At 36.8% G+C, this 24,196-nt stretch overlaps 4 protein-coding genes and 1 pseudogene across 10 annotated transcripts; 4 read left to right on the top strand and 1 right to left on the bottom strand.

Moving 5' to 3' along the window:
• Window positions 1–1,155, bottom strand: LOC148784578 (uncharacterized). The gene has a single exon (XM_088877303.1). It carries the CDS (start codon window positions 1,153–1,155, stop codon window positions 73–75), a length of 1,083 nt encoding a protein of 360 aa, XP_088733429.1. The 3' UTR covers window positions 1–72.
• Window positions 1,156–2,433: 1,278 nt separating this feature from the next.
• Window positions 2,434–6,772, top strand: BOU (Mitochondrial substrate carrier family protein). 3 transcript variants are annotated; one of them, XM_011099144.3, is made up of 4 exons: window positions 2,434–2,579; window positions 2,927–3,021; window positions 4,817–5,208; window positions 6,055–6,772. In XM_011099144.3, exons 3-4 carry the CDS (start codon window positions 4,817–4,819, stop codon window positions 6,554–6,556), a joined length of 894 nt encoding a protein of 297 aa, XP_011097446.1. In that variant the 5' UTR covers window positions 2,434–2,579; window positions 2,927–3,021; the 3' UTR covers window positions 6,557–6,772. The 3 variants fall into 3 exon arrangements, with proteins under 3 accessions (XP_011097446.1, XP_011097447.1, XP_011097444.1); XM_011099145.3 differs by having other exon boundaries at window positions 2,491–2,643; XM_011099142.3 differs by lacking the exon at window positions 2,434–2,579 and adding an exon at window positions 2,662–2,815.
• Window positions 6,773–10,591: 3,819 nt separating this feature from the next.
• On the top strand, window positions 10,592–13,468 carry LOC105176419 (caldesmon-like protein (Protein of unknown function, DUF593)). The gene is made up of 4 exons (XM_011099215.3): window positions 10,592–11,644; window positions 11,737–11,892; window positions 11,983–13,083; window positions 13,260–13,468. The coding sequence occupies exons 1-3, from the start codon at window positions 10,663–10,665 to the stop codon at window positions 13,071–13,073; spliced, it is 2,229 nt and encodes a 742-aa protein (XP_011097517.1). The 5' UTR covers window positions 10,592–10,662; the 3' UTR covers window positions 13,074–13,083; window positions 13,260–13,468.
• Window positions 13,469–16,416: 2,948 nt separating this feature from the next.
• LOC148784577 (pentatricopeptide repeat-containing protein At5g43790-like) lies at window positions 16,417–19,238 on the top strand (annotated as a pseudogene). The gene is made up of 2 exons (XR_016063511.1): window positions 16,417–16,557; window positions 16,915–19,238. The product of XR_016063511.1 is annotated as a pentatricopeptide repeat-containing protein At5g43790-like (transcript).
• ALY4 (ALWAYS EARLY 4) lies at window positions 16,423–23,566 on the top strand. Of its 4 annotated transcripts, none has more exons than XM_011099138.3 (7): window positions 16,423–16,557; window positions 19,923–20,139; window positions 20,962–21,105; window positions 21,190–21,258; window positions 22,109–22,296; window positions 22,828–22,881; window positions 23,189–23,566. In XM_011099138.3, exons 2-7 carry the CDS (start codon window positions 19,945–19,947, stop codon window positions 23,364–23,366), a joined length of 828 nt encoding a protein of 275 aa, XP_011097440.1. In that variant the 5' UTR covers window positions 16,423–16,557; window positions 19,923–19,944; the 3' UTR covers window positions 23,367–23,566. The 4 variants fall into 4 exon arrangements, with proteins under 4 accessions (XP_011097440.1, XP_020554292.1, XP_020554293.1 ...); XM_020698633.2 differs by lacking the exon at window positions 16,423–16,557 and adding an exon at window positions 19,054–19,179; XM_020698634.2 differs by lacking the exons at window positions 16,423–16,557; window positions 19,923–20,139 and adding an exon at window positions 20,177–20,807 and having other exon boundaries at window positions 20,962–21,078.
• The last annotated feature ends 630 nt before the right edge of the window (window positions 23,567–24,196 follow it).

Below are 24,196 nucleotides of genomic sequence, written 5' to 3'. Positions count from 1 at the left end.
TTAAAGAAATACCCTATCAATGAAAGTAAACGTAACTGAATAATAGAAACATACTAATGACATGAGATAAATCTAATCAACAAGCATGTCAAAATCCTCAGTAATGTCACCAAACTGTAGGGGCAGCTCAGGGAGATTTTTATCTTCATTTTCAATAGACTGAAAAAAATCTGAAGCATCCATGTGGGTATTGTCTGAGATTCCAGCCTCAACAAAATTAGTCTCAACTTCTTTATCTTTCGCTTTTACAGAAGCCTGGTATAATTTGACCAGATGTTGTGCCGTACGACAGGTACGGGACCAATGTCCAGACATCCCACATCTATAGCAAAGATCTTCATTTGTAGTTTTCTCTTGTTGATTCTTTGCCTTGTTCCTATTGTTCTTTTGAATATTGGGATTAATCCATGTATTACCACGACCATTACCGCGACCACGACCACGGCCGCGACCGCCACGACCACGACCACGACCATAAGAATGGCCCCGTGGTGAGCCATGGTAACGACCATGCCCCTTTCGTGAAGAAGTAGCATTTGCTTCAGGCAATGCCGCTGAAATTTCAGGAAGTGGCTTGGAACCAGTGGGTCGGGTGTGATGGTTATTCAACAAAAGTTGATTATTTTCTTCTGCAACAAGCATGCATGAAATCAACTCTGAATAGGTTTTGAACCCACGTTCCCTGTACTGCTGCTGGAGTACAAGGTTGGATGCATGAAAAGTAGAAAATGTTTTTTCCAACATTTGTTCATCCGTCACATCTTCTCCACATAACCTCAACTTTGATACAATTCGAAACATTTCAGAATTATATTCAGCAATCGTTTTGAAATCTTGCAGTCGCAATTGTATCCACTCATATCTTGCACGTGGTAAGATTACAGTCTTTTGATGGTCAAATCGATCCTTTAAACTCTTCCAGAGTTGAAAATGATTTTTGACTGTTAAATATTGAGACTTCAGGCTCTCATGAAGATGATGACGAAGCAAAATCATTGCTTTAGCACAATCTTGCTCAGAAGCAACAGTATTTTCTTTTATTGTTTCTCCCAATTTGCTACTTGCCAAATGTAGTTCGGCATCAAGAACCCATGATAGGTAGTTTTTTCCAGAAACATCAAGAGCAACGAAATCCAATTTTGTGAGATTGGCCATTAAGCTACAACAAGTTAATATGCACTTTTAGCATAATATACAACATATACATAAAAGTAAAATAATATGTATTACACATGATATAAAGTAAAAATGACATGAAATATTACTAACATTAAGTTACATATAAGTTACCATGTAATTAGTATGAATTATAATGGCATGTATACATGGAATTAAATAAAAATGTTTGCCTTAAATCTTATAATGTTACAAATAGCAATTAAATGGTATTCATGCCAAATCATTTTCTTAATAAATAAATTTTGTTGCAAATACTAGCAAAACATGTAAAATACATACATGGGCATATGAAAGAAAACTATGTGGGCAAAGTTAATAAAGTTAACTTCAAGTTAGTCATATAATAATAGCTATACTATGTTATCGAAAAATTATCAGAAATCAAATAAATAAACGAAGAAGCATCGGGCTTCTTGATCAAGCCATTATCTCAAAACACTTCAGGTGGTGAGAAAATTAAACATATACTTATCATCGCTTCAGGGATGATATTGCACATAATTGGTACAAAATATTTCACCTACTACTGGAGATGATTTTAACTCATTACTTACTTCAGGAAGCAATGAAATTTTATAGAACATATCCACTTCAGGGGATAAAATCAAGAATTGTATGCCTGCTTCTGGAGGCAATATCACATCCACTTCAGGGGATAAAATCAAGAATTATATACCTACTTCTGGAAGCAATATTACATCCACTTCAGGGGATGAAATCGAGAATTTATATATATAAATATATATATATGTCTACTTCAAGAGACATTGAAATATACAATATAATTACTCATATTTTATTATGAAATATTCAAGAATAAAAGTAACTATGATATTGTAAAGGTAAACAAACAAAGAATAAAAATTATACTAATAAAATTAACATTTTACCTTGATCGATCGTAACGTAACGTCGTGCTGATAACGTGTTATAAACTTAGAGAAATTCTAAGTTTATTAGCCTATCACTCTTAATAGAATATAAAGTAAAATATATGTATTTCTCCAACAAACTTTCTTTGTTCACTCCAAAAATCACTTTACAAATGAAATACATGGTGGTATTCATAGACCACCAAAATTGTGGTTACAAAATACATCATAACTATTTTAATTACAAATTATAATGGGGATACAAAAGGGTGTATAACATAATGGGTATTAAGAAAGAATATGAAGAGGTGTATGCATTCATATATACATATTATATATAATAATTTTCTTGATAAAAGAAAAAGGTTTCTTTGTCATGACATTGGTAAGTGGAATATCTAAAGATCCCACTCATTCACAAACTCTCCCTCCCTCCTCTCACTGTGACTTTGTCTTGATCTTGGCTCCGTGAGAGGCTGAGATTGGCGCAAGAACTCCGGCCGCATCTCCCTCACCCACTTTTCACTGGTCCGCATCTCTCTCTCTCTCTTGAGCCCAAATTCCTATGTTTGTCGTGTCTTGGATTTCACTCGTGAGGCTCTTACGCTCTCTTTCCTTATTGCATTATTATTATAATGTAACGCACCAAAACCAAATACATCCCCCCATCTTCTACTTCCCACTCCATGAATAGGGCACGCAACAAGTTGCTGTCTTTTGATTTTTAATATGGTGTAAATGGAAGTTAACTAATACCATTTTTGGTATTTTCCTTTTTTATAAAACCCTTTTGTTTTGATTCAAATATCTTGTGTATTTATGTAGCATTGGATGTCTGTATTTAGGCCGTGATTGACTGTGATTTTAAATCTCAGATTGCGGTTTCTGGGATTTTAGCCTAAAGGGTTGAGGTTTGTTTGGACGTCCATTGGTTGCAAGAATCATCTGGGATTAAGGGAACGAGGAAAAGGTGAGAACTTTAGCTTCCTTTCTGAATCTTTCTTTGATTTTCTGGGAAATTCGATGATCTGTTCGGAACCCGAAATCTGTTTGTTCGAGTAGGGTTTAACTTTGTAGGTTATAAGATTGTGAACTTATGGAATTCAGAATCTCTATCTCGAGGCAAAATCAGTTTGGTGGGAATTACTGTTCAAGTTCGTGGCTTTTGTGTTCTAATGGTGTAAATCGGTGTGGAACTTTCCATTGTGTCTCTGGGGCTAGATTTGCTTGCTTCACTGTTTGTTCTTGTAATGGGAAATGAATGAGTTCTTTCAACATTTATGTTCAATCATGTGCTGATATGTTAACTCTCTGTTTTGTGCCTAAGCAATGGAGATAGTGTTAATGTAGGTGTTAAAGTAGATGTCTATGCTATGCATTTTTGTTTACTGGTAAGAGCCATATTTCAAATGTGATCAAAGCTTTTATTGTAGTTTGCTTGTAATGGATTTGTGACTCAAATTTCCCTATTTATGAGTATTTTGATTCTTCAGAGGTTATCATTTCTTTTCAAGAGTTTTCAAATTGTTTTTGGGTTTGAAAATGTATTTACTTAATGCAAAAGTTCCAACTTGTTAGTTGTAAATTGCGGGTAGCAGTTATGTACCTAACAACTTTATCTATAGTTTATGCACTAACTTAAACGTTTCAGATGGGAATCAGTGGCACATACTGGTTACGGTCGGAGTTCAGAGACAGTTAGGACTTGTGTTTCAAATTTTCGAATGTGTTTCACTGCCACTTGTTAACTATGTCTGGACTAATATGTTTATAAATAATTTTCTTACAAAAAAAATAGTGATAGAAAGGGAATGTATTTGGATTTATACTGTTCTGGTTAAAGTTTTTTTGTATAAAAAGACGAAATATAATGACAATGAGTTTGGATTTGAATTGTTGCGATGGTTTTTTATACAAAAAGATAAAATATTTATAGTAGTACTTTTGTATAAATAGACGTGATGGAATAAGTTTTTTGAAATTTAGTACTTAATCCCACAAAAAGACCAAACTGGACATGATCTAAAAGGTCCAAGGAAAATCATCTGGGGTGCATTTGTTTCTGTTGTTGTTTTCATCCACATCCTGCATATTTTCAAGTTTGTGCTCTCGTGTTGTGCCTATTAGCTTGTGAAGATGATTCTATACCTTTTTCTAGTTGTCAGATTCCAAGAATTTACAATTTATTCTTCTCCAAATTGTCCGATTTGAGTTTTCTTGTTTGTTCAATTGTTTTGCAACTAGAATCAGAGAAGGTTTGATAAACTTAAGAGGTGACCATTTCCATTATCTTAGTGGTTCAGTATATTTGAAGCATGATGTTGACTTTCCATGTTTTCTTATTTTTATACTGTTACAAAATATAGTAAATCGAAAGCCACAAGAATAACTTAGCTATGTAGTAAATTTAGACATTCACAGAAATGATACCTAATGTAGCATGTCTTCGATTAAGATATAACGTGACAACCCAAGAGAAACAGGCACCTGAAGGACTGTCCAATTGTAGTAAGTGTGAAGTAATTTAATACCTAGTTTACGGTAGCTTTACTTGATATACACGTTCATACAAACTTGAATCTTATTATTATGTTCATGCTACATTTTTATGGTTTGAGTCGATTCTCTTCCTTATTGTTTCCATTCTCGCAACAATTTCCTGTATTAAGAATCCTGAGGAAGTTTTGACTGTTAGTTGTATCTTTATGTGCTTGTACTTGGTAATTCTGCTACCTAATCTTTTTCTTGCACTAAAAAACGTGTAGATGGGTGACGTAGCAAAAGATCTAACTGCTGGGACTGTTGGAGGGGCAGCACAGTTGATATGTGGGCACCCTTTTGACACAATAAAGGTCAAGCTCCAAAGTCAACCTGCTCCACTTCCTGGCCAACCTCCAAAATATTCTGGTGCCATAGATGCTGTGAAGCAAACATTAGCTGCAGAAGGTCCACGGGGTTTGTACAAGGGCATGGGCGCCCCACTTGCCACCGTGGCAGCCTTCAATGCCGTGCTATTCACTGTTCGAGGCCAAATGGAAACATTGTTGAGGTCTGCACCTGGTGTACCTCTTACGGTGAGCCAGCAGGTTGTTTGTGGGGCCGGGGCTGGTGTTGCTGTGTCTTTTCTTGCTTGCCCAACCGAACTGATCAAGTGCAGGTCAGCACTCATGTCTTAACTGCCTAGTATGCATATTTTCATGGGCCTTAGACTGATTTGTCAACGAACTTGATATTCATAATAAAAAAACAGAAAACAACATAGTAAACGTAAGAGGACAAAAACTAGTACTCATCGCATTCCATTTATATCTGTTGATGTCTTGGATGTTTAAGAGCATCAGAACTTTTGGCCCCACAGGTCATACAAATAAGGAAATTGTAGAAGCCTGATTCAGTTCCATGATGAAACAATTTGCTTTGCCTGGAAAATTTATAAACGGTAAATCCTGTCCAAACCATGATGCAAAAATGGTTATCTTAACTTGCAAGGTTTTCAGAAGAATCAGAAGAAAAAAGGCACTCATAAGAAAGAGTTGATATTCTTAAAGCAAATAACTGCTGGTTACGGGGCTTATAATATATCCTTGTAAGTACCAAAAAACTGGAGCATGGCTTGGACTGCTCTCAACTTTTGTCATTTCACTGTGATTTCTTCCTCTCATGTACTGAAGATTGTTGGATAGTAGTCTTTATTGGTGCAGGAGTTTGAAGTAGGAAGTAGCTAGTGGTACAACTATACTCTGAAAAACCTCAATTGGATATGGCTTGAGAGAAGATGTCTATAGTATTTATATGAGATAATACAAAACTCCAAGTACTTTCTTTACATGCCATATGTGGCACATAAGGGAACACACACACCTCACTTTGTGTTTCTGCATGCGAGCATTTTCGTATGGGTTTCAGCTGTGTTGTCTTTCTGCCACCCACTAACTTTATCTAGTCACGCCTCAAGATTTTGATGTTTAGCTATTTGACGTTATAATTTTCCCATGAGTTGTAGATTGCAAGCCCAGAGTACTCTAGCAACCACTGGCGCAGGCACCGTTGCCATAAAATATGGTGGGCCAATGGACGTGGCAAGACATGTTCTTCAATCAGAAGGCGGTGCGAGGGGTCTGTTCAAGGGTTTGGTTCCCACATTGGCACGTGAAGTACCTGGAAATGCTGCCATGTTCGGCGTCTATGAAGCATTGAAGCAGTATCTTGCCGGAGGCCAGGACACATCCAGCCTAGGAAGAGGATCATTAATACTAGCTGGAGGCTTAGCCGGGGCTTCATTCTGGGTTTCCGTATATCCCACCGATGTCGTCAAGAGTGTACTTCAGATCGACGACTACAAGAATCCTAAGTTCTCCGGCTCCATGGATGCCTTCAGAAAGATCTTGAAAACGGAGGGCGTTAAAGGCCTCTACAAGGGCTTCGGACCTGCAATGGCCCGCAGCGTTCCGGCAAATGCAGCGTGCTTCTTGGCGTACGAGGTTACAAGGTCTAGTTTAGGATGATCGACCTATATCAAACATTATTCAGAAATGATTACTGCAATCTTGATGTCATTTTCTACATATTCATGGGAGTTTTCTGATTGAAAATGTGAATGATTCTTCTTGAATTATTGTCATTTCTATCTTGGGCAATTTCTGAATTGTAAATTGACTGCTTTCTTTCTTGCTTTACACTGAGCAAACTTTAGGGATGTGAACTGGTTATTCTTTTACTCACATGGGCTGTTCTTCTTTCCTTGCTAGTTGCTACATGAAATATCTGCATATGGAATTTTAATCATTTCCAGAATTTAGACCGTGGATCTCATGTGTATTCAATCTGATAAGGGATAATTACACTGAATTTTTATAAGGTTTGGTATAATTATATGTAAAAATTTTTGTAATTTAAGAAATTACACATATCCAACAAATAGTAATAATATTAACCTCACTCCATATGCATATATATTTTGTATCCCCCTTACAAGTACAAAATACAAAATCACATAAAAATACTAAATAAGGGATAAAATTGAAAAATTATTTAATTTATCTTTTACAGACGTAAATATTTTCCATCTAAACCCTAACAGAAGGAAGTTAGGTGTAAACGAAGAATTTTTGGAAGGGGTTTAAGTATAATTTTAAAACTTTATTGAAGCAAAGTGTAATTTCATATTTTTAGAGGAGGTCGAACTATAATTAATCCTAAAAGAAAATAAAGAATTGAATGTTTGCCCAATAGCACAAAGCTAGTACTCTTGACTTTTTCTCATCTAAAAACACTTTCTTAATCATAAAAATATAGTTTTTTTAAAACAAAATAATTATAGTGTCTTATAGACATGATTGTTCAATTTAAATTTCAAGATTTGATTTCTTCTTTTTCTAAAAACAAAAGGATTATGCAGAAAAAGGCATAGGGCCCTTTGGGAATGGCAACCGAAGAAGGGGGATTCTCCACTCCTTCAACGGCTTGCCGAAATCCGCAATAGGGTGGTCACCGACTTTGGGTCTCCGGAAGCAGCAATCGAACATCTGACGAGATGGTCTACCCCTAAGGGTCTCCAAACGTCAAAAGCTTATGAGTATTTTCGGCCGAAGCTTGCGAGGCAGCCTTGGAAAGCGGCTATATGGAAGGCTTTTATCCCGCCAAAATACTCATTTATTTTGTGGCTTGGCATGCGCGGTAGACTAGCCACAAGGGACAGACTTGGGTTCCTCCAAGAGGAGGATTTGTGCTCATTATGCATCAACACCAAGGAATCGGCCAGGCACCTTTTCTTTGAATGTCCGTTCAGTAGCTTCGTTTGGTCACGGATCCGACACTGGATTGGCATCAGCAGGACTATGTCAACCCTTCAAAGCGCGACCAAGTGGCTCAAGAAGGAGAAAATTGGTTCGTCCGTGCAGAACAAAGCGCGACACCTCGCTTTGGCATGCACGGTCTACACACTTTGGAGGCATCGCAATGAAGTCATCTTTGAGGGCTCAACGCCCTGTCCCGAGGGGCTCATTAGATTTGTCAAGGTTACATTGTATAGGGTCCTTTGGACTCTTTTCCCACATGGTTTGCTTGTATCCTAATCTTTAGCGTGGGATTTTTGTATCTCTCCGGGTATGCCCGGAGTACACTGTAAATATTTCTTGGATGAATGAAACTTACATTTCACCCAAAAAAAAAATACCCATCACTATCAAACCCCTTAATTTCATCCATTTTAATTGTTTTCACTTTTTTTTTCCTCCCCAATTTCAAGTTCTCTTTTCCAATATGTTGTCTCTTTGTTCAGACATTAGGTACAACTTTTATTATTTTTTTGATATCCTCAAACTTCTCATCTAATCGATATTATTAACTCGAACACTAAAGAGTCATGACCAAAACTTTTCTGGTAATATTCGAGTTTATAATTATAAAATTATTTGAAAGACTTTGATCTAAATCCAATGTAGAAAATTCACCGACCCTTAATTTAAATTCAGACCTCAAATAAAAATTAAATATTTTCACATAATAAGAGCTTAGAGCGTGACAATAATGACTATAGTTTATATATATATATATATAAAAGATAGTAAAAAGATGATAATTGCGGGATAGAAATGCACATGCGTGGAGGCCCTAAAACCAAAGATTTGGAGGAGCGTCCACACGAATGACTCCAATTTGCAATAATTTGGAATTATGAGTTATACCATGTGTCTCATGTGCCCAAACTTTGATTTGGTTTGATTTGATTTGATTTGATTTGCAGGTATGTGTAATTAATTTTTTTTAACATTTTAATTAGAAATCCTTTGTATAAAGTTAGTTTTGGTGGCACGTCGTTTCTTCTAGGGCATAAAATAAATAATTTTTTATATTTTAAAATATATTATAAATAAAAATGAAATATATAAATAATATATATCATAGTAAAAAATTAAATCAATCATCTTATGAATTGAAAGATATTTTTGGAATCACAAAGTATAATTAAGTCAGTTATTTTATCGGTTAAACATTATTTTTGAAATCATAATAAATTGATGCGACGATGTCATTAAAAATTATTAGTGAGTGTCGATGATTTTCTTTTTTATATTATGGTTAATTATATTTTGTCATTCGAACTACAACCATTTCAACTTTATGAAATTTTGCACTTTGTCAGTTGTAACTGTTTTTCGACCAAGTTTTTTGTCGAAAAAATATCACATGCAATGTACATGTGATACTTAACGGTTATGTGATGTAATATTACTCACATATGCATGGCAAAGTGAAAACTTCTATAGTTGATACGATAAGTTAAGAAAGAGAAGTTTTGATGGTAAAATATAAAAGCGGACATAATTTAAATAATAAAACATAATACAACTTTAATATTAATACAGATAATTAGATATAGATGATGAGGACAAACAGGGAATAATTACTAGTGATTGGGAGCGTCTTATGCTGAAATATCGGTGACCCTACCATTGGGGAAAAAGGGTTCTAATTTGATTGAATTGGGCTAAGTTAAAGTTGGGGGGTGTTTGGGTGAGTTTATATTATGAAGTCTTTTTAAAAAGTCAAGATTTCTTCAATTTATACTAAAAATCTGAATAAGCTCCTCAAATTTTATTCATATTAATTACAGAAATTGGCATTAATAACATTTTAAGTTCTATTTTATTCAAACATTTTAAAAATTTTATTTTTAAAATAAGTATAACAATAATAATAATAATAATAAGATATATGAACTTATAAAAATTGTTAAATAAGTTACTATAAACATCCTATTAATCACACGCTAAGTGTATTATATTTATTATACTGATCTATCACATGATAAGTATAATAACACTTGTAATATAATTAATTTGATACGTCGAAATTTGAATAATTTTTCTTTTTGTCATTGAAAAAAAGCAAGAAAATTGAAAAAAAAAAATAAAAAGAAAAGGGCAAAAAAGAAGGTATTATGAGTAGAACCGTACACTTTTTGGTGGGATTACCAGCCTAGCACAACTCATTATGGAGATGGTGGTGCCCCTAATTATTGTTCTTGTTCACAAACTAAAAAAACAAAAAAAGCTTCTAATTCTCGTCGGGTTTGGCTAAATTTGAATATTTATACGATAAGTGTACTATATTTATCGTGTGATTAGTATATAAGAAGTGACTGATCTCATTGCAAATGTATCATACTTATCGATTGGTTTAAGAAATTTTCTACAAATTGCGAAATATTCTTATCCAAACTAAGTTAGATTAAACTAGATCAAATCACAGAACAAGTGTCATATACTTGCCATGTGATTGATTACCCTTTCTTAAATTCTACACCAATCACACGATAAATGTATTGCAATTGCAATATAATTCATTCAATTTTGATTTGAATTAAAATTTTCCACATGCTACAGGGAAAAAGTTCTCTCTTTCGCTAATACACATGTGAATTCTTTAATGAGCTAAAATCTCCTCCATGTTGTAATGGAATACTGACTTCATTTCATGTGACCATCTCAGAAAGATTGCAATTTGCAAACACTCCACCCCCCCCCCCCTCCCACCCACCCACCCACAACACACACAGCACACGCAGTGTGTATTTGTTCATAAACATAGTAGAATCCAGGAAAGAACAATGGCAGCCAACAAGTTTGCAAGAATGCTGCATAAAAACTGCCATAAAACAGTTGTTGTTCTAGTGTATGCTGTCCTTGAGTGGATTCTGATACTCCTCCTGCTTCTGAATTCCTGTTTCTCCTATCTGATAAGGAAGTTTTCCAAGTACTTTGGCCTCAAACCGTCTTGTCCGTGGTGTTGTAGATTAGATCAGATTGTGGACTTTAAGAATGTCTGTGAGGCACATGGGACTGAGATTTCCAAGCTCAGCTACTGCTCTAACCACAAAAGACTGGCTGAGTTCAAGGTTTTGTGCAGTGATTGCTCGTTTTCTAGGCCGGCCCGTGATGGAACGGTGCACGGAATCTCTTCTACAGTTGCTTTCTTGTCATGGTTGAGTGGGAGTATGTCAGAAAACAGAGACCAGAGCCGGTGTTCTTGCTGTGATGAAGTCTTGAGCAGAAAGCTCTATGCTCCGTCTGTGGTCTTCAAGCCTTCTTGGGATGTTCTTGGTTATATCAAGAAAACGCTGTCGGTTGCAGACTTGATTGATGCGGAGGACGATGCAGAGCAGGCTTCAGAAACGACTGCACGGAGCAAAACGTTATCTCAAACAGATCACAAGAACCATTGTGATGGCAGCCTGAAGGCAGAAGTTGTTGAGGATTACTGCAGTTCAGCTTCTGTTCCGAGTGATGAAAATGGTGGAAATGCATGTGAAAATTTGGGTAGTTTTGAGGTTCAAGAATGGGAGTCTAATCCAACCGACTTTGCTCATCAGCCAACCGATGATACCTTGTGTAATGAGGATGACGAATCGGTTTATATAACGGATATGCTTTTACAGAGTGCAGGATATGTTGACTCTGATAGATTCATATGCATAGAGCTGATTGATGATACAGCTACCGCTTCCAGCCAAACGACGTTGACAGATAGTGAGGAAGAGCATGATGATAAACAAAGTAATGCTGAAGCAGAAGGGACAGATAATATTCCAGGTTCTTGAAGTTTAAGTACTATGATGGATTCTAGTTTAACAAGATGTTCTTTTCTGTCTAGTTCTAATTGTCTGTTCATGTGATTACGTTAGAATCTGAGGGACAAGATTGTGACAAGCTGAGCATTGAAGCCGAACCTAAGACCACTTGCCCCGAGCTGGATGACTGTGATCAATCTGTGAGAGCAGCCGTTCTTTCCAACAGCACAAACATCGAGCTCTCTGCAGACAATAAATCGAATAATCAAGGTAACATCTATGCTAAATTGTCCCTTTTTCACTTCTTAAGGTATCTTGTAATACTTTGAATAGAAACTGAGAATGAGAAAGTGGGATCAGGGATGGAGGAGTGTTTTGATGGAAGCGTAATCAGTGAGATGGAAGTTGATGATGAGGGTCTTACGACAGAGCACCTGAAAGCGACACTAAAAGCTCAACGGAAGGCTCTGCATGAGCTATACACAGAACTAGAAGAAGAGAGAAAGGCTGCAGCAGTGGCTGCCAACGAGACGATGGCTATGATAACGAAGCTTCAAGAGGAGAAGTCTGCAATGCAAATGGAAGCACTTCAGTATCAAAGAATGATGGAGGAACAAGCTGAGTACGACCAGGAAGCCCTGCAGCTTCTGAATGATCTCATGATGAAACGAGAGAAGGAGAAGCAAGAACTTGAAAAGGAGCTGGAGATGTACCGTAACAAGGTTTTGGATTATGAAGCCAGAGAAAAGATGACGGTGGCTAGAAATACCGGTGATCGTTCCATTGATCTCGACTCAGAAGGCGAGTATGACGATATCAGTTTTGATGATACTCATCAAGAACACAATTTGTATGATGCCCCAGAAGAAACAGGAGGAAATTTTGATACTTCTTTAGAAGAATTTGAGGAAGAAAGGCTGTGCATTCTTGAGGAACTCAAAGTTTTGGAAGCCAAAATCTTTGCGTTGCATGAAAACGAAACACCGTTATCTAAAGATTTCGACAGTTGCAGTCACGAAGAAAACGGGATGTTTGATACATCAATGGATAACAAGAAAATCCATTTTGAAGGAAAAACTACAGACGCTACGGCAAAGAAACTCCTCCCACTCTTCGATGCAACTGATGATGAATTTGGAGAGGAAGTGTTTGATAAACAGGAAATTAGTACACATAACGCAGGAAACTTAAACGACATTCCCAATGGAACCGAGTTGGAAACAAGCAAAGTCGTTTTGCAAGAGGAACTTGGCCACGTGTATGAGAGGCTGCAGGCACTTGAAGCCGATAAGGAGTTCTTAAAGCACTGCATACGGTCCATGATGAAAGGAAACAAGGGAATGGCTCTTGTCCAAGAAATCTTGCAGCATCTTCGTGATTTGAGGTCTGCAGAACTCTCTGCAAGAAACTTGGCTGAAATTCCATTAGCTGATGTATCAAATGAAGACTGAAAAACAACAAGTACTCTTTTCTTGACTTGATGTTCGTTTAGTTTAAAAAGATTGTATCTTTCATTAATTTTTTCCTGAGTTGATAGCTATTATCAGCTTATATTATTTTTTTAAATCAATCTCAATAGATTTCGAGCATCTGATTTATAATATTATACATGTTCTCATCTCTAAATTCTTTCACAGGTCAAGTAGATTCTCGAGACTCCAAGGTTTTGATGCATTTTCTGGAGGGAAAAATGTATACATTAGATTTAGCTGCAACGCACGTGATGCTATGAAAATGAACATATTTGTAGACAACCAGCAAATGTTAAGATTTTGTTGATTTTTTATGAACTATGAGCCTGTAAGCATGCAAAATTTATTGTCTATTATATATGACATATGCAATATATTTTTTCATCAATTTTATATTCTTTATAAAAGAAAATATTGATCGATAAATCAAATATTTCCATGTTTGTATTTGAAGTATTCAAGGCAATATAAATCTTTTCTTGCCAACAAAATAAGAAAATATTAATGATTTAGTAACTTTATATCACATCTTATGATTAAAGAAACAATTCATAAAAGGCCAACCTTATCATGCCACGTCATCAAGTGATTATGGCAAAGTCTTCAATGCTACAAATATAAATAGGAGCATTTCACCACTCAACAGACACAAAACTCAATGCATTAGACAAGACACAACTGAAGACGAGTCAAGAGGTCGCTCAAAACAGAATTAAGGAGACAATAGAAGAAAGAAACAAAAGAGCGGTTCAAGAAGTCTCAAACCTCTCAAACGCAAATCAAGGAAGATCCACGACATTCAAAGAAAAATCAAGACGCTCGTCACAGAAATCCTCTAAAGTCAACATTTGATTCGTCAAGAAGTCGGGAGACCTGCGAATTAACGTTGTCAAGACCCGAATCCACTTTGACGGAAGATTAAATCGTCAAATCCACCAAGAGATATTCAATTTCAAGTCAAGTTCTCCATATCTATAGCTTTATAATTCGGGAATAAGTCAAAAGACCCTTAAATTAACGTTATTAGAGACCTAAATCAACATGGGAGGAGATCAAAGCATCAAGCTCCACCTCCAAAGTTGCCAAAATTAAATATCGCATTTATGAAGTGAATAATCAGATATGTTTAAGTAGAGATTTTGTACCTACAAAAATATTCAATTATATTAAAAAATCATTTGTAATATTTTTTGTTTCAATAAATTCATAAATACAAAATTTGTGTTACAAATTTCTGGCACGCCCAGTTGGACCGTCTCTACCTCTCATCTCTTCACCAAAACTCTAAAGTATCACAATGACTGCCAGCAAGATTCTGGCTCTCAAAGTCGCTACTTCAAGTTCAAATGAAACCATTGGAGTCATCACAAGAAGTATGTCCAAGAAAGCATACCTTGATGTGACTTTATAAGAAACTGTTGAGAAAGATCTACTCCATCTCGGCAGGATCGATGAAGATGATGGATATTTGAAGGATGATTCTTTTTCATTCACTCCTCGCACAAGTTGCAAATCTGACGAGAGACATAGAAGGTCTTGCAGCTCTCAAATCAGCAAGTTAATGAACAAGATCGACAACACTGATGCTAGTCACATAGCCGAAAAACAAGTTGAGGCACATGAAGAAGCTGAGACGTCTCTAAGGCAGCAATCTAATGAAAGAGAGAAGTCATCAACGAAATAGCTGCAAATCTCCTCAGAAGGGTTGATTTTCATTGACCAGCTGAAAGAATTCATCATGGGGACTACAAAAAACAACTTAATGGAAGCTCTAGGTCATCCATGACATACACAAAGCCATACACTCAAAGAATCGCTTCTACAGTATCAGAAGGACAATCAACACGATCGAGCTTACAAACTCCCACCTGTGGAAGGAAGAGCCTGATTATATCAACTGCTGGAGAAATTTGAACCTCAATTGCAAGGATAGATCATTCAAAACTTCAGCTATTGAGATATGCATCCAAGGAACGCATTATGGTCTTTGCTACATACTTTAAGGAATCAAATTAAAAACTTTGAAGAATTACCAACTCGTGCACATGCCATTGAGATAACCATGGATCCTGATGAACGAGAATATTTAAGTGCTGACACTGATGAAGATGGACAAGAAAAAGGACAAAAAATATGTCACATCACACTGCAAACTTTGGAAGGCTTCTTGATAAGAGCCTAAACTGTTAATAACATTCTTTATGATAAGAATATTTAAGTGCTGACACTGATGAAGATGGACAAGAAAAAGGACGAAAAATATGTCACATCACACTGCAAACTTTGGAAGGCTTCTTGATAAGAGCCTAAACTGTTAATAACACTCTTTATGATAAGAGTTTAAACTTTCAATAATGCTCCTAGATATGACGTTAAACTATCTAAATTCTTAAACTGAATTTCCTTCGAGCACTCCTTGATACGAGTATAAAATATCTATCAAACTCAAATGTAAGTAAAGACTTCTTGATACCAGTATAAACTATCTATCAAATTCTAATGAAATAAAGACTCCTTGATAGAAGTATAAACTTACCCTCAAATTCAAATTCAAATAAAGAGTTGAATACTCCTTGATACGAGTATAAACTATCTGCCAAATTTAAATGAAGACTCCTCGATTTAAGTATAAACTATCAACAAATTCAAATTGAAGGTTTTGATACGAGTGTAAACTATCAATTAAGTTTCAATGAAAACTCCTTGGTATGAGTATAAACTATCTGCCAAATTCAGCAAAGACTTATACATACACATAGAGTGCATCACAAATAACTAACAATTATTAGGGTTGAAAAGTAAATCAAATTATTCGATACTCGACTGAAATCAATCGACAGAAGCTCGTTTCGATTTAAATTTTTTTGTTTGATAAGGTTTCAAGTTCGACTCCAACTCAATTAAATTAATACGAAAATAATAAAATATACTTAAAATAATAAATTACTCGAATTCCACTTATAATTGATTTAATTAAAATTCGATTAGATTAATACAATTAAATTCAAACTTAATATTTTAAAATTTAATAATAATTCAAATAAATTTAGATAATGAGTAGAATCATATACGAAGAAGGATAATAGATGTTTGGAAAATCTTTAGAAATGTTTTAGAGGATGACGAAAATTTGATTCCACAAGCAGCAAACGCGTATTGTTCTCAAAGAGACCGAAATAGACGGCCCACAATATATACATATATATATATGTGTGTGTATAAGTTGGAGGTCATCACAAAATTCCAACCCATATTTCACGCTCCCTTTCCCCATCTTTTCTTCCTTGAAACCCTAGATCTTGATAAACAACTCCCCCTCTGCAATCAACTTTTTCATCAGGAAAGCCTCTAACCAGTTAGATCTCTATCTATTTCTCTCTCTCAGATCATCCTCTTCTCCTTTCTGGTCTTTCGTTACGCCTGAAGGTCGAGGACCGTGCCTGCTGCTTGCGATCCGATTAAGGTACTGTTGTTTTTTGCTTTTTTGGAAGTCCGAGGATTTCGGCTTCTATGGATCTGTGTGCGTGAATAGCTTTTGTCTTCGTTTTATTTGCGAATTTCGTTTTAATCATTGTTGAAAAGCTGGAATATCAATTTTCTGTGTTCTGATTTGGGAATATCTTCTTCGTTTTCGGGATTTGCTTTCAGAAACGGCAGATTCGTTATTTCTCTCTTCTAAGATGTATGCGCGTGCGTTTTTTTCCCCTTATTCTTTAGATCTAATCTATGTCTCTTTATTTTGCACAAGTGCATCATTTAACCATTTAATTTTTGTTTATACCGTTTCTTATTTGGTGATGTTTATTCGCATGGTTTCAAGTTTCAACTGATTATCTAAAAGAGGACGCGGATGGGAATTGAACGGGGATGGTTTACTATGACGAGTTAGCAGGAACTATTTTGTAGGAGGGTTTGTTAAGATATTCGGCAAAAGTTTAGATAGAAAGGAGCCAGGGGATGTTATCTGCTACACTATTGAGAAATAAGCAGAAAGTGATAGATTTACCATATTTTTCTGGTTAATTCACTTGAGAGAAACTTTTTGCTCAAGAAAGCTGGACTTACAAACTGACAAGACTTTGGTATTTGGAGGTTACGAAATGACACGTTTTAATTTGAGAGTGGTAAGTCAAACATAGCTCTATTTCAATGTCGTGAAGTGCTAATTAACCTGATTTTACAGCTCAAAAGTGTTGCGCGGTTGGAGAAACAGTCTTAGTTACTCAGTTCTACAGTGCAAAAAACAGCCTGAAAATGAAGAGAGAAGATATCATAAGTGAGGGTTAGACAGATTCTGTTGGCTGACAAATTACCTGGAGTAAGTGAATGAACCAAACCCAAAGCAATTCCTGCCATCACCACGCAAACACCATGTTCGTTTCTCTTTGATGGTATATCTTCCTGCTTGCCCCCACCATATCTTTTGTTCTTCATTGCCTGTTCAATCTATAAATTTGGATGCTCCTGAAGAATCTTTTTCATCGAGGAAGAATTATGGTTCTCCAGCACCTTAGAGAATCATTGCTTCCATTCTTCCTTTGCAAAGCAGTCAATTATTCATTGCAAACCAATTCTTCCAACTGGGTTCACCATAACCAATTGTTTCAGAGGCACCAAAGATTGCAACTCCTCGAAGAACAATGCAACAGAACATTTTCTAATCTCAAACAACTTCTTTCATATGTTTTTGTTTCGGGTCTTCACAGGAATCCATTCGTCATGAGCCGTCTTTTGTATTTGAGTTTGATTGAATTGAGAGGAAGCAATGGGACGGAAAAATTGGAGTTTGGAGTTGAAATATTTAATCAAATTGGACAACCAAATCTTTTCTCTTGGAATACAATGATCAGGTTCTTTGCAGTGTTTGATCCTGTGATTGCTTTGAATTATTATAAACAAATGCTTAGCCGGGAAATGGTTCCTGATAGATATACATTTCCATTCGTGCTCCAGGCATGTGGGGCTGGTCTTGATCTGGGTTCCGTAAAACAAGTTCATTGTCATATTGTGAAATTGGTACTTGATCATGATTTGTTTGTACAAAATTCTCTTCTTAATGCCTACATCATCTGCTGTTCAGATGCAGATGCATGGTCGGTGTTTAATGAAATGCCTGAGAAAGATATTGTTTCATGGACAAGTTTAATTTCAGGGCTTGTCTCGCAATGTAGTTACTGTGATGCCCTTTATTTATTCAAAACGTTATTGTCTGATGATTGTCAACCACAGCCTAATGTTGTTACAGTCGTCTCTACAATGTCTGCTTGTGCTAGTTTAGGTTCTATGGACCTTACCAAATGCTTTCATGCATTACTTGACAAGGCTGGATGGCTTGAGTTTGATGTTTCCGTTGTTAATTCACTAATAGACGCCTATGCAAAATGTGGAGATTTGTGCTGTGCTAGAAAAGTGTTCGAAGACATTGAAAATAGTAAGAGAGACTTGTACTCTTGGACAGCAATTATCTCAGGATACACTATGCATGGGCGGGGACGGCATGCTCTGAACATGTTCACTCAAATGGAGCTATTATGTAGACTTGTACCTGATGAAGTAACTTTTGTTGCAGTTCTTTCGGCATGTGCACATTCTGGACTGGTTGAAGAAGGTTTATACATTTTTGAGTTGATGAGTACAAAATATGGGATTCAGCCTGATCTTCGGCATTACGGATGCATTGTTGACATTTTAGCAAGAGCTGGGATGGTTTATCGAGCTTATAATATTGTTGAAAACATGCCGATGGAACCTAATCTGGCTGTATTGGGATCTTTACTAAGTGGTTGTAGGCTTCACAATAACTTGGAGTTTGGTGAAGCTGTTTTGAGAAAGATTGAGTTATTGAAAGATAGAGGTGGTGGAGCTCCTGTCCTTTTATCTAATATGTATGCAGATGAGAACCAATGGAGTAAAGTCATACACTTAAGGAAAGAAATGCGAGTACTGGTGCAGGGGAAACCCCCTGGTAGAAGCTGGATTTAGGTCAAGGATGCAGTCAATGACTTGCAACTAGGAATGAAACTGATTGACAAGCTATGGAGCTGGATATGGTTCTTGAAGGACTTGGAGAACTTTTTAGACCGTAGTAAGTCGATTGAGAGGGGCTCGAAGTATCCTCTACTTTGTTTGGTGAAAGTTACTTAGTTTGACTGAAAAACTATGTGGATGTCCCTACATCAATCCCTTTTTCTTCCTTTTGTTTTAGAATTTTGTTTGTAAGTATTGCTGTAAACATAGAAGTATCAATTTTGATTGTGCTGATTTGAGGAACATTTCTTCTTCTTGTTCTTTTAGGTTTGCTTTATAAAACAGTAGACTTAGTTTTCTCTTCAAAATATCATCCAAGATTTGGATCTAATCCTGTGTCCTTCATTTTGCCAACCATAATTGATTACTTTTATTATTTATGCTGTTTGTTTTATTAATGGTCCCAAGAGTAACTTTTGCTGTTGCGTATTCATTTTGGCATGTTTGAATTTGTCTGCTTGATTTTGTCTGGACCATTCTGTGGCACCTCTAAAGATTTCTGAACTTGGCCACAAATTTATAGATTATGTACTGCCCACAAGTAATGCTGATGTGTTGATGGGCTTGTATCAACTAAACAACTCCGGTTGTAGCATGCATACAGTGAACTATTAATTCAGAAAGTTGCTTCTAGCTGCATGTGTTTGGTTTAATTTCTAATTTTCTAGTGAGTTCTTTTTTAGTTTCTTTTTCGTACTTTAATCTGTCAGTTTCACTTGGATGACTGAGCTTTCTGTGCTTGAGATTAGTACTTACTATTTTTGTCCATTCGTGTTCTTACTTGCATTGTTTATTTGGCAGATTCTTGCAATTTTTATCATCAATGGCTTCTTTGGATATGTCTTTGGACGATATGATAAAGAACAGGAGAAGTAATAACCGAGGAGGCAGGGGTGACGGCAGGCCCCGACGTGGAAAGGGGCCAGGAATGTCATCCAGAGGTGGAAGACCATTTGGAGCTCCTCGTAGAAATCCACTTGGAGTAAATGTTCGACCATCAGCATACACAATTGCCAAGGCAAGCTCAAAATTATGGAAGTCTTGTGCATTTTGTTGACAAATCTGCTATGCCATAGTACCTTACAGGAAGGTTCTGTAGTTGCTTTAGAAATTCAATCTGAGAGATATTGACACTGTTGCTCCTTGGAGAAGCCTACAATTCCTCGGCCAGGGAAAAAAGGCTGTTATATTCTAATCAATGCTCTAGGTTCCTGATGGTTACTCTCTTCCTGTGGGTTTTTGTTCAGCATTTTGAATTGGCTATTTGTCAAAATTGGAAGACTTGGCGGCTTCTACGTAGCATCTTATGTAGAGAAGCTTCATTACCTGAAAACCTAAAGGCTTTCAACGTTTTAAGACCGCTAACAACTCAGTTCTTGAAATGCCTTACCATCTTTATTGATTATTATTTAATAGAGAGCGCTCTAGTTTGTCATTATGGCCTGTTAGAGGGGGAGTTTGTGATGGATCCTTTCGATACGACTGTTTTTTGATGGATTCGATTGCACTCTGGATTTACTTTGGGGCGAGATTTCGATCATATTCCTGTTCATGGTATTTTGCAAAGGTGGCTTCCTTCGCTGAACTTCAGAACTGGACTACACCTTCTGCATGGCATTATCTGGCATGCAGTGTGTCAAACCTCAACTCCAATATAGACTAAAATACATACATCAAGTTTCAATGGTATTAGATTGTCTTGTTTGCCCTTTTCGACGTGGCTTCTTCGTGGAACTTTGCTGATATCTGATTTATCTTGAAGAGTAACTATTGTTTTCTGGTCATATGCTGACATTGACTTTTCCCAATCTCCATATATTTTTTGGTTTCCTTGCATCAGTCCATCCGCAGAACCAAGAATTTGCCCTGGCAGAATGGTTTGTTTGAAGATAGTCTTAAAGCAGCTGGATTGTCAGGGCTGGAAACTGGTACACGATTGTATATTTCCAACTTGGAGGTTGGTGTAACCAATGAAGATATAAGGGTACTAATATTCATGTGCTTTGACATTATTCATCTTTTAATTGAGTCTCTATTGGAAATTTGCTGAAAGAGACTTGCGACACAGGAGCTCTTTTCTGATATTGGAGAGTTGGTGCGATATGCAGTTCACTTTGACAAAACTGGGCGCCCAAGCGTAAGTTTGGAACTTTGTGTAGTGTATGTTATGATTTATTTTATCCTCCAAACCTTTGAAAATTGATATGCATTGACGCTTGATGGGGTACATCTGTTACTCGTGCAAAAATGTACTTTCCTGCCAAAGTGATGCTTGTTTGGAAAAGATTGTCCTGTAGAATTTAACATGCGTTGCTAATAGGGTGCTTTTTCAGAAACAACCCAATGTACTTCTGGAATAGTGCCTTGCTAAGTTTTATCTTCTTGGTTTGCTTGTTATCCTGTATCATAGGTTACTCGTTGCCTCTTTTTAGATTCGTCTTATCAACTTTTAGTTACCCCTTTGTGATGGGGGTTGGTTGATGGGAAGGGGGAGGAGGTGGGTATATACATGCTAATTGCTTTGAATTTACACTACTTGTGAAGTCTGACTGTGGCATTTATGTATGAAGGGCTTCATCAAGTCTAGCCACTGTTGGCTTCCCTTTCTTTTCATTCTACTTTTAATAGATTTAGCACTCGGACCTTATTAATTTGTTCACCTCTTATGATGTTCGTTTTTTTGCTTTCGACGTCTTGGTTTTATCATAATACTGGCTGTTGGTTTTATTCTACTAATAGAGATAATTTTTTGGTATCAGAGAATTGTCACACCTTTCCTTATATAAACTTCAAACTTTTATGTTCCTATTCCTTTGCTTGGAGATCTGTTATGCTAAATTTTATTTAGCCTGGAAATGATTATAAGCACCATGTTGGATATATGTTCGGCTAATTTTATTTAGTCTTGAAAGGAGTTATTTTTTGTATCCATATATAGTGGTTGCTTTTTCCTGCAAAAGCTATAATTTTCTGAATTTGTGGCACAGGGTTCGGCTGAAGTTGTATTTGCAAGAAGAAGTGATGCCTTTCAAGCACTGAAGCGGTATAACAATGTGCAGTTGGATGGAAAGCCTATGAAGATAGAGATCGTTGGTGCCAATGCTGAGACCCCTGTCTCAGCTCGAGTGAATGTAGTGGGAGGAGCAAATGGAAGAAAGAGGACAGTTGTCATTGCGTACGTGGATATAGTTTTTCCTACTTTTTCTGACTTGTCAATTTATGTTTTTATTTCGCCCTGTCATAGTTCTTTATTTCGCTATTGTGGCTGTTGCGTGATTTCTTATAGTACTATTTGCGAAGATATAAGGGTTCTTTAGTCCTTTCATCGCACTGGCTTCGTTATGCATTGATTTTACTACATCCTATCCATTATTGTTGGCCATAATGGTAATTGTAGGTAGTGTCAGACTGATCCTAGAAAATCATTTTCCAACGGTACATTCCTTTTTTCTTTTTCTGGTAAAGAGTGTAGTTTGTTCTCCCAATGACTATGGAGGTTGTTTAATTGTGGTTCATGTACAGTGATTTATCAGTGGGTTTTCATTTGGTATTTATTCTCCTCTTTGTTAAATACTTCTGGAATCAGAGGCCAGTGGGCAGCAGATGCCAGAAGTTTCTTGTTTGCAATATTCTAGGGTTTTGTCGATAAAGGTTGTTCTTTTGTGATCCTGTTTGGATGGAAACTGAGATGCTAATTTTTGTGCAGGCCTGGACCTGGTCGTTCCAGAGGAGGCTTTGCATCAGCTAATCGTGGTTCTGCGTAAGTTGACCATAACCTTTTCCTTTTTTCTGTGGGTTGGAGGGGGGTCTCTTGCGGTATATTAGACCTCTGTTAGCTGCTTCAGTGTGTGTTTTTGAAATGCTAGTAATGCAAGTTTTGATTAGGCAACGAATCCTTTTCAAACTTTTAAGTCTTCATTGCCATGTCTACAAATAGGCTGGTGTTAATATGTAATATTGGCATGGAAAAAAGGACACTTGTGGAGGATTGTCCCCAGTTTTCAAGTGTGTAAATGTGTTCTTTTGTTCACATTGCTAGTATTGCTTATATGATGTGTTTTTGGCAGACAAAGGGGTCGTGGAGGTTCAACCAATGTACGTGGAGGCGGACGTGGCCGTGGAGGTGGACGTGGTGGAGGTCGTGGACGTGGTGGAGCTCAATGGAGAAAGAAAACTGTGGAGAAATCAGCTGATGAACTTGACAAGGAGCTGGAGACTTATCATGCTGAAGCAATGCAATCTTGATGTGCATGGAGCTGCTTCCTAGTTAGATCTTCGACTGTACAACTTTCAGGGTGCTGACTGCTAGAGTGATTTTTGGTTCTGTTTCTCTTGTTGATTGGATTAAATTGCTAGTCTTGCTGGATGATTGAACTCAGTTGTGTGGCTGACATAGTGTAATAGTATTATTCATCTCTTGCCCCCGAAATTCCCCCTTGAGAACATCCTCGGAGTTGCATCCCACCATCTGTTTGGCATGTGCAAGTCTTATGATTTCAGATTTAGGGTAATGGTAAAGATCCATATGATGGGATTCTCTTGAGAGTCGATACAGGGAAACTAGAATCTGCAGCATTTGGTTCAGCACCATCACACGTGAAAGCTGCAACACTTGCCTGGAGTGAATGCCTCCACAAAGACCGCCTTATACTTCCATTCTCGTCCTTCGGCTCCAAAACCCATATATTGTACATATTGAGTACTTCTTAACATATAAGTTGCTCGGCCGAGCCTGCCACTAATATGCAATTTGTTGTGACTGGGTATGGCATCCTTCAAGCAGCTGAGGATGGCTTCACTTTCCATTTCCCACCTATTAATGCCCAAGTCGAACTGTTTACTGCATTATCATGTTCACATCTTAAAATAACTATTAAGTTGTCTATTCTCCTATTTTGATTTCTGCATTTCACTTCTTCGACTGTCATTAGTTTGGACATGGGAAGCATGAATTTGCTCTTCTTCCTCCGTAGACGGATTGGGGCAACTTGTTTCCCAATCACAAAATGTTGCTATACGAGCTACATATTTATGTGGGGATGAATTAAATCCATGCAGTACGGGAGAAGTACGGT

The sequence above is a fragment of the Sesamum indicum genome, linkage group LG13 (genome assembly GCF_026168435.1).
Source record: "Sesamum indicum cultivar Baizhima isolate 11 linkage group LG13, ASM2616843v1, whole genome shotgun sequence".
Classification (NCBI taxonomy): domain Eukaryota; kingdom Viridiplantae; phylum Streptophyta; class Magnoliopsida; order Lamiales; family Pedaliaceae; genus Sesamum; species Sesamum indicum.
The sequence above is the reverse complement of the archived record's forward strand: the minus strand, read 5'-3'. Positions and strand labels throughout refer to the sequence as shown.